General features: G+C 40.2%; 1 protein-coding gene across 1 annotated transcript in view; it reads left to right on the top strand.

Annotated features, from left to right (window-relative positions):
* The window catches only part of LOC124279147 (activating signal cointegrator 1 complex subunit 3-like), a 294,552-nt gene that overhangs the window by 10,089 nt on the left and 269,521 nt on the right, over positions 1 to 14,942 (top strand). The window contains 6 exon segments of the mRNA XM_046714949.1: positions 264 to 402; positions 1,776 to 1,901; positions 4,395 to 4,595; positions 5,693 to 5,833; positions 6,882 to 7,046; positions 7,398 to 7,554. Coding sequence (XP_046570905.1) covers positions 264 to 402; positions 1,776 to 1,901; positions 4,395 to 4,595; positions 5,693 to 5,833; positions 6,882 to 7,046; positions 7,398 to 7,554 — 929 coding nt within the window.

Here is a 14,942-nt window from a genome sequence, read left to right as displayed (position 1 = left end):
TTCAAGTGTTATTAAAGACAACCTTTGTCGTGTTGAACTTAAATAGAGAATGAGCATTTCTGTTTTGTGTCAATTCAGCTTCAGGAAATGTCTGGTCATCCTTCACTGTCAACTTAACTGTCTCTATAAAACTGTTGATCCATGGTATTTCTATATCACCAGATGGAGTAGGTTGTTTCAGGTGAAACATGTTTTAAGGTAGCTGCCTTAAATCCAGCAAGTACATTCCATGAAGTGTAACCATGGCAACTGTGTGTTTGCAGGGAGGCGGCGCTGCAGGTGGCCTCCAACCGTCCGCTGTTCACAGGCAGCAGCAAGTCCTACCAGCGAGAGAGATACCCATTTGTGTTTGACTCTTATGAGGAGGCAAGACAGTCGTCAGCATATGTTGGAGGGAACAAGGTGAGTTTCCTGTCCAGTCCCTTGTGCAGGAGCTGAATGTCAGATGGTATTGTGCAGGTGCTGAATGTCAGATGGTATTGTGCAGGAGCTGAATGTCAGATGGTATTGTGCAGGTGCTGAATGTCAGATGGTGTTGTGTAGGAGCTGAATGTCAGATGGTATTGTGCAGGAGCTGAATGTCAGAGGGTGTTGTGCAGGTGCTGAATGTCAGATGGTGTTGTGTAGGAGCTGAATGTCAGATGGTATTGTGTAGGAGCTGAATGTCGGATGGTGTTGTGTAGGAGCTGAATGTCAGATGGTATTGTGTAGGAGCTGAATGTCAGATGGTGTTGTGTAGGAGCTGAATGTCAGATGGTGTTGTGTAGGAGCTGAATGTCAGATGGTATTGTGTAGGAGCTGAATGTCAGATGGTACTGTGCAGGAGCTAAATGTCAGATGGTGTTGTGCAGGGTTTGGAGTTCCTTTATTAGATTGTCAGTGGCATAATTAGATTTGTAACAGGAGTATTGTATCTTCCTTGAGTCTAAAGGGAACAATATCAATTTTAATTATAATTAAACTATAGAAATTGTTTTCAGATTGACATGCAAGGTTTATGCAAGAAATTATTTCATGCAGAACTAATTGTGAATCAGCAAATGACCACACCAAATTGTTGAGTTAAAACAGGTCCAGTATGTTTTGAGCACCTTGAACTGATTGTACGCTCACTGTTTGAAAGAGTTTTGTCTCAATTCCTGAGCCCAGAATGGCAGCTGCAAGATTTTTTCCCACTAGGCCTCATACAGTTCGCATCCTAGAAACTGCAACATATGTTATTTTAGGTATATATATGTTATCAGTAAAGTACTGATTTTTAGTGCATTTTTTTCTCTTTTTGAGGGTGCAGTGTTGTTCCATCCAGAATCGCGAGCCACACTCTGTACCAGCCCCCAACATTGTACCAGCCCCCAACATTGTACCAGCCCCCAACATTGTACCAGCCCCCAACATTGTACCAGCCCTTCAGTCATTAAGCTGACTGACGCTAGCTACACCACAACATCCTGCCACAGCATCCTGCTACAGCCGCTGTGATGAAGCCTTGTGTACAATGCCAGCAATGTATATTCATATCAAACATACCTACACAGTGTGATACAGAAGATAAAGCCATTTATTCAGAAATCTAACAGGTTGTTATTGTGGTTATTGTGGTGAAAATGGAGGCTGACTCTCCAGACTGCTTGTTATCTTGTTCAGGTTGAGGTAATACTCACTGTTAGTATTTAGTGTGTTTGTTTGTCTGACATTTGTGTTGAACACATCAGTCTTTATTATTCATTTCCCCTCATGGAGAATGTGAATAAACAGTTCTTTACATGCTACCACAGATGGTGCTGCCCCAAGGATTCAACCGCAATGACAACAAGGACTATGAGGAGGTGTCTGTTCCCCCCAATGAATCCGCCCCCATAGATGTGGGGCAGAGACTTGTACCTGTCAACGAGCTGGATGAGGTGAGACACATGTCATCATTACTGTATACATATTTCCGTATATCACTAGATGTGACAAGGGATATATTACTCATTTTAACATTAAAATATCACTAATTATAGCACCAGGTATATTGCAGGATATAGCTTTTTATATATCACTCATTATAGTACATGGCAGGATAAATATGAATGTATTGCAGGATATAACTCTAGATACATGGCAGGATAAATAACTGAATGTATTGCAGGATACATACTAGATGTAACTGGATATATTGCAGGATATATAACTAGATGTAACTGGATATATTGCAGGATATATAACTAGATGTAACTGGATATATTGCAGGATATATAACTAGATGTAACTGAATGTATTGCAGGATATATAACTAGATGTAACTGAATGTATTGCAGGATATATAACTAGATGTAACTGATGATATATTGCAGGATATATAACTAGATGTAACTGGATATATTGCAGGATATATAGCTAGATGTAACTGGATATATTGCAGGATACATACTAGATATAACAGGATATATTGCAGGATACATACTAGATGTAACTGAATGTATTGCAGGATATATAACTAGATGTAACTGAATGTATTGCAGGATATATAACTAGATGTAACTGGATATATTGCAGGATATATAACTAGATGTAACTGGATATATTGCAGGATACATACTAGATATAACAGGATATATTGCAGGATACATACTAGATGTAACTGAATGTATTTCAGGATATATAACTAGATGTAACTGAATGTATTGCAGGATATATCACTAGATGTAACTGGATACATGTATATTGGAGGATATATAGCTAGATGTAGCTGGATATATTGCAGGATATATAACTAGATGTAACTGGATATATTGCAGGATATATAACTAGATGTAACTGGATATATTGCAGGATATATAACTAGATGTAACTGGATACATGTATATTGGAGGATATATAGCTAGATGTAGCTGGATATATTGCAGGATATATAACTAGATGTAACTGGATATATTGCAGGATATATACTAGATGTAACTGGATATATTGCAGGATACATACTAGATGTCACTGGATATATTGCAGGATACATACTAGATGTTACAGGATATATTGCAGGATACATACTAGATGTTACAGGATATATTGCAGGATACATACTAGATGTAACTCGATATATTGCAGGATACATACTAGATGTAACAGGATATATTGCAGGATACATAATTGATGTAACTGAATGTATTGCAGGATATATAACTAGATGTAACTGAATGTATTGCAGGATATATCACTAGATGTAACTGGATACATGTATATTGGAGGATATATAGCTAGATGTAGCTGGATATATTGCAGGATATATAACTAGATGTCACTGGATATATTGCAGGATATATAACTAGATGTCACTGGATATATTGCAGGATATATAACTAGATGTCACTGGATATATTGCAGGATATATAACTAGATGCCACTGGATATATTGCAGGATATATAACTAGATGTAACTGGATATATTGGAGGATATATAACTAGATGTAACTGGATAAATTGCAGGATATATAACTAGATGTAACTGGATATATTGCAGGATGTATAACTAGATGTAACTGGATATATTGCAGGGTACATAGCTAGATGTAACTGGATACATGTATATTGGAGGATATATAGCTAGATGTAGCTGGATATATTGCAGGATATATAACTAGATGTAACTGGATATATTGCAGGATATATAGCTAGATGTAACTGGATACATGTATATTGGAGGATATATAACTAGATGTAACTGGATATATTGCAGGATATATAACTAGATGTAACTGGATATATTGCAGGATATATAACTAGATGTAACTGGATATATTGCAGGATATATAACTAGATGTAACTGAATATATTGCAGGATATATAACTAGATGTAACTGGATATATTGCAGGATATATAACTAGATGTAACTGGATATATTGCAGGATATATAACTAGATGTAACTGGATATATTGGAGGATATATAACTAGATGTAGCTGGATATATTGCAGGATATATAACTAGATGTAACTGGATATATTGCATGATATATAACTAGATGTAACTGAATGTATTGCAGGATATATAACTAGATGTAACTGGATATATTGCAGGATATATAACTAGATGTAACTGGATATATTGCAGGATGTATAACTAGATGTAACTGGATATATTGCAGGATATATAACTAGATGTAACTGGATATATTGCAGGATATATAACTAGATGTAACTGGATATATTGCAGGATATATAGCTAGATGTAACTGGATATATTGCATGATATATAACTTGATGTAACTCTGGACATATTGCAGGATATAAAACTGGGTGTTACTTGAAATATATAATTATATGATTTGTCTAACTTGAGCTACATCTTGTACACATGATCATCAATGTTGTTGTGTCGAAAACAAATGTGATTTGCTGGTATTTGCTCTGCCAAAGATTGGACAGCTGGCATTCCGGGGAATGAAGAACTTGAACCGCATCCAATCTGTGGTGTTCGAAGCTGCCTTCAAGACCAATGAAAACCTGCTGATCTGTGCCCCAACTGGCGCCGGTAAAACCAACATTGCCATGTTAACCATCCTGCATGAGCTGAATCTGCACCTGTCTCAGGGCGTCATCAAGAAAGATGAGTTCAAGGTAACTCCTTTGAGAGGTATTTAGAAGTTGTATAGATGAAGGAAAACCAAGTTCTATGGATAGTCAACGTCTTTATTGCAATGAGTGCTACGTTTCGGTGTAGGTACTAACACCGTTATCAAGCAAGTGATACAATACATGGCTGCATAGTGTGTATATACAATTGACATGGTTGATATACACTGGATTGCTAATTAGTGATTTGAGCAGAGTAGGTTGATGTACACAGTGATAGTGATTAAAACAATATGTAGAATGAGTTTATACAATAGATGAGTTGATGTACACTGAAATGGTAATGTGAGTTGAGAGTAGGTTGATGTACAGAGTGATAGTGATTAAAACAATATGCAGAATGGGTTTATACAACAGATGAGTTGATGTACACTGAGATGGTAATGTGAGTTGGAGAGAGTAGGTTGATGTACAGAGTGATAGTGATTAAAACAATATGCAGAATAGGTTTATACAATAGATGAGTTGATGTACACTGAGATGGTAATAGTGAGTTGGAGAGAGTAGGTTGATGTACACATGATTAGTTGTGATTACAATACACAAAAGAGTGATAGGCCAAGGAGATAAAATAACCTCGATCCCGGTTCCTGGTGGGATTGAAGCATTGGATCTTTATGGCTTCAAGAAGTTTCCTAATCTTGTAGTCTGCTCGGTTGGTTTCCAGGATGTGGATGTTGTCCCAAAGGATAGCATGGTCAGGATTGGCGTGGGTGTGGTCAGCTATGGTGGATTTGGAGTCTTTTTTTCTGGACTGAAGTTTTGTGTTCTTTAATTGGTAGTGGGAGAGGCCGGGACGTTTCACCTATGTAAGAGTCTCCACGGTGGAATTGATCTTCAACTGTTTGTAGGTGGCAGGGTTGTTCAGGATGTTGTCAGTTAGGTTGGTGAAGTCGGTGGTGTCCATGATGACGGTGGCTCTTCCCTTGTCTCCAGGGGCGATGGTGATGGCCGGGTCAGACTGCAATTGTTTGAAGGTTGCCTTGTTTTCATTAGTTAACTTATCTTATATTTTTGCATTTGAATTTGTGTTGTGATCTGCAATTATGTTGTGAGCTGTGACTATCCAAACATGCTTGTAGATTGTGTATGTCGCTCCAATGAAAGCTCTGGCAGCAGAGATGGTGCGAAACTTTGGTGGCCGCCTGGAGCCACTAGGCATCACAGTACGGGAACTGACAGGGGACATGTCCCTCACAAAGGCCGAGATCCTGAAAACACAGGTAAGCTGGGGTCACAGGTTAGCAGGGATCACAGACAAGTAGGGGTCACACGTTAGCCCGGGTCACAGGTTAGCCGGGTCACAGGTTAGCCAGGGTCACAGGTTAGCAGGGGTCACAGGCTAGTAGGGGTCACAGACTAGTAGGGTCACAGGTTAGCTGGGGTCACAGGTTAGCAGGGATCACAGACAAGTAGGGGTCACGGGATGGCAGGGTCACAAGTTAACCAGGGTCACAGGTAAGTAGGGGTCACAGGTTAGCTGGGGTCACGGGTAAGCCAGGATCACAGGCAAGTAGATGTCACGGGTTAGCAGGGGTCATGGGCTAGTAGGTGTCACAGGTTAGCAGGGGTCATGGGCTAGTAGGTGTCACAGGTTAGCAGGGGTCATGGGCTAGTAGGTGTCACAGGTTAGCAGGGGTCATGGGCTAGTAGGTGTCACAGGTTAGCAGGGGTCATGGGCTAGTAGGTGTCACAGGTTAGCAGGGGTCACGGGCTAGTAGGGGTCACAGGTTAGTAGGTGTCACAGGTTAGCACCAGGGTCATGGGTGAAGTAGGGTGTCACAGGTTAGCAGGGGTCACAGACTAGTAGGATCACAGGTTAGCAGGGGTCACAGACTAGTAGCGGTCACAGGTTAGCAGGGGTCACAGACTAGTGGCAGTCACGGGTTAGCAGGGATCACAGGAAAGTAGGTGTCACTGGTTAGCAGGGATCACAGGAAAGTAGGTGTCACTGGTTAGCAGGCATCACGGCTAGTGGTGATGACAGATTAGTGTTAGGTTAATTGATGAATAAAAGTCACAGATTAGTTGAGGGACACATAGCCGTGCCTTAATCATATTCCCGAATAGGACTGAAGAAACATTGATTGTTTGGTAATGACTTTTATTCTTCGAAGTTACTTCTTGATTTCAGTTTCTAGTTACTATGTTTAACAATTTTACCTTTGACATAATGTTATTTCATTGACCATCAGACTTCACAGGGTCTGCATGCTCTACAGATTCATGTTCCTAGTGCCAGGTTATTGTAACGTGGAGTATATCTGGCAGATGCTGGTGACGACCCCAGAAAAGTGGGATGTGGTGACAAGGAAGAGTACAGGTGATGTGGCCCTGGCTCAGCTTGTGAAGCTGCTCATCATTGACGAGGTTCACCTGCTTCACGACGACCGTGGTCCAGTCATCGAGAGTCTAGTGGCCAGGACCATCCGACAGGTGTGTCACATTGAGGGAACATTTTGATTGATGTACATTGACACTAGCTAATCGGAATCAAATGTTGCGATATATATAATGTATATATGATATTCTGTGTAATGCCTCTCCCTCTCTCTTTCCGGGCGGTGGAGGTAGCCTAGTGGTTAAAGCGTTCGCTCGTCATGCTGAAGACTCAGGGTTGATTCTCCACATGGGTACATTATGTGAATCCGAATTCTGGTGTCTGCTGCCGTGATATTGCTGGAATATTGCTATAAGCAGCATAAAACTAAACTCACTCACTCACTCACTCTATTTTGTTATGTTGCCATGTTACTAATTGTGATATGGACCATGCGCTGTACTCAGGTGGAGAGTACACAGAGTATGATCCGTATCGTGGGACTGTCGGCAACACTGCCCAACTACATCGACGTGGCCAGGTTCCTCAATGTTAACCCCTACCTTGGACTCTTCTTCTTCGATGGAAGGTTCAGACCTGTGCCCCTCGGCCAGACCTTCATAGGTGAGAACTTAAATACTTCGCCAAAACATGAGAACCTAGACCCGTTTCACGACTTGAGAACTCAGACCCATGTACTTTGGGTAAGAACTTATAGCCTTAGCTTGACATTCATGGATAAGAACATAGACCTGTAACCCTTGTCTAGATCTTCATAGATAAGAACTGGGACCCTTGTGTCAAACCTTCATAGGAGAGAACAGTCCTGTGCTCCTTGTCAAGACCTTTATAGATTACTGACAGCCTTGCCTTGACCTTTATAGGAGAGAACAGTCCTGTGCTCCTTGTCAAGACCTTTATAGATTACTGACAGCCTTGCCTTGACCTTTATAGGAGAGAACAGTCCTGTGCTCCTTGTCAAGACCTTTATAGATTACTGACAGCCTTGCCTTGGCCTTTATAGGAGAGAACAGTCCTGTGCTCCTTGTCAAGACCTTTATAGATTATAGACCTTTATAGATTACTGACAGGAGAGAACAGTCCTGTGCTCCTTGTCAAGACCTTTATAGATTACTGACAGCCTTGCCTTGGCCTTTATAGGAGAGAACAGTCCTGTGCTCCTTGTCAAGACCTTTATAGATTACTGACAGCCTTGCCTTGACCTTTATAGGAGAGAACAGTCCTGTGCTCCTTGTCAAGACCTTTATAGATTACTGACAGCCTTGCCTTGACCTTCATAGGAGAGAACAGTCCTGTGCTCCTTGTCAAGACCTTTATAGATTACTGACAGCCTTGCCTTGGCCTTCATAGGAGAGAACAGTCCTGTGCTCCTTGTCAAGACCTTTATAGATTACTGACAGCCTTGCCTTGGCCTTTATAGGAGAGAACAGTCCTGTGCTCCTTGTCAAGACCTTTATAGATTAGATTACTGACAGCCTTGCCTTGACCTTTATAGGAGAGAACAGTCCTGTGCTCCTTGTCAAGACCTTTATAGATTACTGACAGCCTTGCCTTGACCTTTATAGGAGAGAACAGTCCTGTGCTCCTTGTCAAGACCTTTATAGATTACTGACAGCCTTGCCTTGACCTTTATAGGAGAGAACAGTCCTGTGCTCCTTGTCAAGACCTTTATAGATTACTGACAGCCTTGCCTTGACCTTTATAGGAGAGGACAGTCCTGTGCTCCTTGTCAAGACCTTTATAGATTACTGACAGCCTTGCCTTGACCTTTATAGGAGAGGACAGTCCTGTGCTCCTTGTCAAGACCTTTATAGATTACTGACAGCCTTGCCTTGACCTTTATAGGAGAGAACAGTCCTGTGCTCCTTGTCAAGACCTTTATAGATTACTGACAGCCTTGCCTTGACCTTTATAGGAGAGGACAGTCCTGTGCTCCTTGTCAAGACCTTTATAGATTACTGACAGCCTTGCCTTGACCTTTATAGGAGAGAACAGTCCTGTGCTCCTTGTCAAGACCTTTATAGATTACTGACAGCCTTGCCTTGACCTTTATAGGAGAGAACAGTCCTGTGCTCCTTGTCCTTGTCAAGCCTTGCCCTTTATAGATTACTGACAGCCTTGCCTTGACCTTTATAGGAGAGAACAGTCCTGTGCTCCTTGTCAAGACCTTTATAGATTACTGACAGCCTTGCCTTGACCTTTATAGGAGAGAACAGTCCTGTGCTCCTTGTCAAGACCTTTATAGATTACTGACAGCCTTGCCTTGACCTACATAGGAGAGAACAGTCCTGTGCTCCTTTGTCAAGACCTTTATAGATTACTGACAGCCTTGCTTGACCTTTTTATAGCTCCTTGTCAAGAGATTACTGACAGTGCCTGTGCTGTGCCTTGTCAAGACCTTTATAGATTACTGACAGCCTTGCCTTGACCTTTCATAGGAGAGGACAGTCCTGTGCTCCTTGTCAAGACCTTTATAGATTACTGACAGCCTTGCCTTGACCTTTATAGAGAGAGAACAGTCCTGTGCTCCTTGTCAAGACCTTTATAGATTACTGACAGCCTTGCCTTGACCTTTATATAGGAGAGAACAGTCCTGTGCTCCTTGTCAAGACCTTTATAGATTACTGACAGCCTTGCCTTGACCTTTATAGGTGAGGACAGTCCTGTGCTCCTTGTCAAGACCTTTATAGATTACTGACAGCCTTGCCTTGACCTTTATAGGTGAGGACAGTCCTGTGCTCCTTGTCAAGACCTTTATAGATTACTGACAGCCTTGCCTTGACCTTTATAGGAGAGAACAGTCCTGTGCTCCTTGTCAAGACCTTTATAGATTACTGACAGCCTTGCCTTGACCTTTTATAGTAGCTATATACCACATGATTTTTTCATATTACAGATAACTGATTATAAATAACATTTCCTGATAGATGACATTCTACTGATTTCAGATCACTTTTTCCTTTTTAAAATCGGACCATAAATAAATATTTTAGAGGCAAACAAATCATCGAAATTAGGGGTCCCCGGTCTAGATCAGTTTTGTTCATAATTATTACTGGAAAGTCGCGGACCGCTTTTTCGACAAAATATCTATATTTTTTTCAAAACTTTGCTGTTTGTTGGTGTATTTAAACAAAATTTGGTACATGCCAGGGTAATTGGATACCACTGATTTCATTTTTGGCATCAGAATTCACCTATATCTAATGCCTCAAGAGTTATTCCAGAAATTAAAGCAAAAATGAAGGAATTGGGAGTGTCAAGTAATGGACGATGCTTCCATGGGAAGTACAGTCTACCAACCCAGAAATTCATACAAAGTTTGCTCCTAAATATCATAAATAAACAACAAACACACTCATACTTTATTAATCTTGAAGTACATGACTAATATAAACATTACAATATCATACTCATAGTCAAAACATATGGATAATAAGAAATTCATACAAAGTTTGCTCCTAAATATCATAAATAAACAACAAACACACTCATATACTTTATTAATAATCTGAATTACATGACCAATATAAACATTACAATATCATACTCATAGTCAAAACATATGGATAATAAGATGATAATTTAACTGTACTATAACCTAATGGGTATCACTAGAAATGTCATTGTTTACACAAAATCACACAAAATTGTCTATCTCAGCATGAGTAACAGACATGAAGCTTCTTCACTGGACACCTTCCCACTGGACACCTTCCCACATGTCTATGCTGCCCAATACCTGCAAGAAATAACAGTCATTTTGAACACCTCCAACGCCATCCTTATGTTACAACATGAAAAAATATACAATATGATATTTTGTTTTTACTTTCCAGATGTTGAGTTGCAATAAGTATTATTTGTATTCATTGAATTGCAGCTTACCTCTGTTTGTAGTCTCTTTATATGCTGATTGAAGTTGTAGATATTGTGGGAGGGAAAAACATTCTCCCACCAGATGTTGGCTCCAGGATGGCTGAGGCTACTTGAAAAAATAAACTGACTGCTGATGATGGACTGGTCATCCCTGGATGGATACTTTAAACTGCCCAGGAATACTGGTTGGGTGAAGGAACTTCACTTCATAGCTGAAGGGATGAGATGCCGAGGAGGCATAGATGATCTGACCCTGAAACAACAATATATATTATATACATTTTGTTAACCATTAACTGTTCTTCACACCAGTTAGAAATTTACTGATTACCATAACAAATGCTTGCTAAAATTATTCTAATTATTATTTTTAGTACTGCTGACAGTAACCTGAATGTATATTATGTTTATACATGTTTACCTGGATACCATCCATTGTCGTGAGGCAACAGCAATCCAGTCATCCACTTTAAAGGTTTGAATGGCTTCAGGAAAAGCTTCTGTGCATCGCCGCTTTGGTTGTTGAACATTCTTGGACTTCTTGGCCTTCTCAAGAAAAGCCGAAGTTCCTTCAGCAAGGAGTTCCCTGTTGCAAGAGGGACTCAGCCTTCTCTCCTGCTCTGTGTTTCGCAGCGGAGATTCTGGCCACATCTGCGGGCAGTTTTAAAAGAAATTCTTTCTCTGAAACGGGGTGTTTGTTTATCCAATCAAGAGAGATTCCCTGTTCTTCTTGATCATATCGATGGTCGAAAGTGGTAATGCAATGTAGCATTTCTGCATGCGATTTTGACTGGAATCAGGGAGCCAAAGTTTCTTTCACAACAAGCCAGATTTGTGAGGTGACTGTTGTGTGTCCTGTTTAACTCAATTTCAGTTGATTCAGAAGCATATATGCCACCTGGCAAAAGTCCTTGTTGATTGCCACAGGCTGTGACTTTAAACCATCAAGGAGCTCACAGTCGTCTGCTGGAACAAGTCTAGGTTGGATGGCTGGGTCTTGGCAGCGACATGCAGAGGACTTGACCTGAAACAGCATTTTTTTCAATGTATATTTGTATATTTACTGTCCTGATCATTATTCAAAGAAAGTAAAGAATGACTTTCATGTTTTATTTTAGGATATATCATTCCAGATTTCTTACCACTTTTAAATATGAAACAAGTTATAAACTTGTCATTTCTACGCGATTATTTATAACAAATAAAACAACAAACCTGTTTTTGGGGAAATCTGTAAAGACATCATCATCTGACTGGAGGAAGTTAAGTGGATTGTCGCCACACCTGGAGTATGTCATGCATGGGCTGGATGGCTGTAGAGGTTCAGATAATTCATATTTCCACTTGTCACCATATCCCAATATGGTCCAGTCAGACTGAGCATTACATGTTACAAGCAAATGGCTGCAACATTGACATGAGGTTGGAGTCTTGCAAAGTCCTTCAGTACAGATTGAAGCTTAAGAGTTGGGTTGATCGGTCTGCTGAGTAATGCCATCATAACATCTGAACGGTGGTGGGAGAACTCAGCTGATGTTTACTTGAAATAGAAGTTGAATCGGGTTGTCCTTGTAGCTGCTGATGAGGGATTTCTTTGTTGTGCTGATCACAGAAGGCTGAGCCACCTTGTCTCTGACACCGCTTTTCTCATCTCCAAGAGGTCAAGAATCTCTGACACCATCGCGGACTAATCTAGTGGGGCCTGGGTCATTGCCAAATCGACTAAACTGCGTGGAAGTTCTACGGCCAAATTTCAGTCCTTCTTCTGCATGTAATTTTAGCTGGTGTTTCAATGATTTCCAATGGAATAGGAATGGAATCCAAGCAGAACATGGGCCATACAATGCAAAGTTGTGGACAATACCTGGATTTTCAACGAGCACTTCATCTCTCCATTCAGTCAAAAGTCTATTAGCACATTTTTCATTTGCTGCCGGTCAGCTCATGAAGAATGTCAGCTTTGTGCCTAGAATGTTTTCAGGCTCTCTTCATCTGGATCTTCTGTCATGGTTGACAACTCCTTCAAATCTTTCTTAACCATCTCAGAAATCTTCTCACTTGTCTCCCTTGCCACCTTTCTAAATCTAAGTTCATAGTTTCTCCTGTGTCCAGTGTCAGTGCAGTGTTAAGAATCTTAACCTTTTGTCTGGAGGTACCATCCTTGTTAATTCCAAAATGTGATGCTGTTTGAAGTTTCTCACTGTACATTCTTCTACAAGATACTGGGCCTGCGTCTGAAATGTTTAAGACTGCTTGTCGGCAGGAAGTTTCTTAAGGGGAATATCACAATTAAATAGATGTTTAGCAGAACACTCTTCATGATGTGAGACACTTTATCGGTGGCCACTTCAAAGCTTAACAGTTCCATAACACACTGCCTGATGTTGCTGGTGAACTGTCTTTCTGCCGCGTATTATTATTGATTCCAGGGAGGCACCTGATTCTTCTGCTACTTTGTGGTTTAGTCCAGCAATGATCCGATCTTTTTCATTTAGTTTTGTTTGAAGCCTGAATGCAAGTCCTTCTCGCTTTTGGTGTTTGGCTCTCACTGTAGCACATGCTGCCTTGTAGTATGATTTCAGTTTGCCTATGATGCGATGCAAGTTCATCTTCCGTTTGTTTCAGTTTGAGTTCAGTTTCTCAACTTGGCTTCCTAAACATGACACAGTTTCTGAAAGATCTTGATTGCACTTGAGGGCTTCTGACAACTTTTCTTTCAGGTCCACAATAGTTTCTTGAGCTCGTTTCTCTCTCTTTTTGTATTCTTTGGGGAGAAGTGGGAACATTTTGTGGTCAGTTGTTGAAATCTCTGTGTTTCTCCATCTATATCCTTCTCAAGCCTCTGTAATTCTTTTGTCTTTACTTGCAAGTCCATACTCACTGCTGCGCTTTTCAGTTGAAATACTCCTCGCTTGTTGTGATTCAGAAATGATGACTGGTATGGGTTTACTGCATGGAACATCTGTAAGCGTGCGTCTTGTCGTTTTGTGGAGCAGGCAGGCTATAGGGTGTGTCCAGGAAGTCAGAGAGTGCTGACCCACGCGCAGTGTCTTCCGCTTTTGAAATTTTGATTAATATCTAGCTGCACACGCTTTTAAAAACACAGTTTCATTTTCAAAATGCTCCAATACAGCTGAGGAATTCTGCTGGAGAGCGAGCTGCATAGGGTGCCATGTTGGAGGTGATCTTTTGCCGCGACAGGTTTTCGAGAAGTGATACAGTTCCAGAACTAGGCCAATTGTGAATTTTGCAAAAGACACTTGGGAAAAGTTTCCGTGAACAAAACTAGACCTAGAAAGTCCAACTCCAACAGAAAATTTGCCGATTGGCTTGGCTGCCATCTTGGCAGAAAATGAGGCAGCTGATAAGATCTGAAATTAATAAAGGCAGAATGAAGACCACAAAGATTTAACAAAGGGTATCTTTCATGATCATTCCGATCTTTTATATTCCTTATAACTATACTTGATATATAACATCATATGACACATTAAGTAAAAAGTTACAGTGCTTTAAAATTCAACTTATGAAAAATGATTTTTATATATTTGTTATACTTTTGAAATTACACTGCAGCAATTCTATAAATGTTTACAAAATATTCTGATGATGAAAATTAATGATTAATTAATTTCTACATAAAATTTCAAGATCAGTTAAGATGTGCATATAGTTATTACATTACTTAATCTGGGATTTCACCAGTAAAACAGAAAAATCAGCTAAATTATTATAAACGTTGTTGTACTTACACTGACAAATGCACTTTTAAAATCAAACAATAAATACTTGTCTGATCAGCCTTCTAGATGTTTTGTGAGTCAAAATGAAACACACAAGTTGATGGATGACTTCTTGTATATTGCAGATAGCGTAGGTGTTGATTCTCAGTGTAATCTCGCACCGTTATCAAGCTATAAGTGAATTCAACCAGAAGATGAGAGGTATATATACATAGTATGTTTTGACAAACAGCAGATTAACATTAACATCAACATGTAATTGAATACAAGCTGGTGAGAGGCCAGTAGAGGGACTAACAACAACAAATGAGACTGGAGACAATGCCAGTAAACAAGAGGGATTAAGTTGTAACAACAACCCCATCAGTT

The sequence above is a fragment of the Haliotis rubra genome, unplaced genomic scaffold (assembly GCF_003918875.1).
Source record: "Haliotis rubra isolate DU_JTF1 unplaced genomic scaffold, ASM391887v1 Scf247, whole genome shotgun sequence".
NCBI lineage: Eukaryota > Metazoa > Mollusca > Gastropoda > Lepetellida > Haliotidae > Haliotis > Haliotis rubra.
Note: the sequence above shows the minus strand (reverse complement) of the source record. Positions and strands in the feature narration are given on the sequence as shown.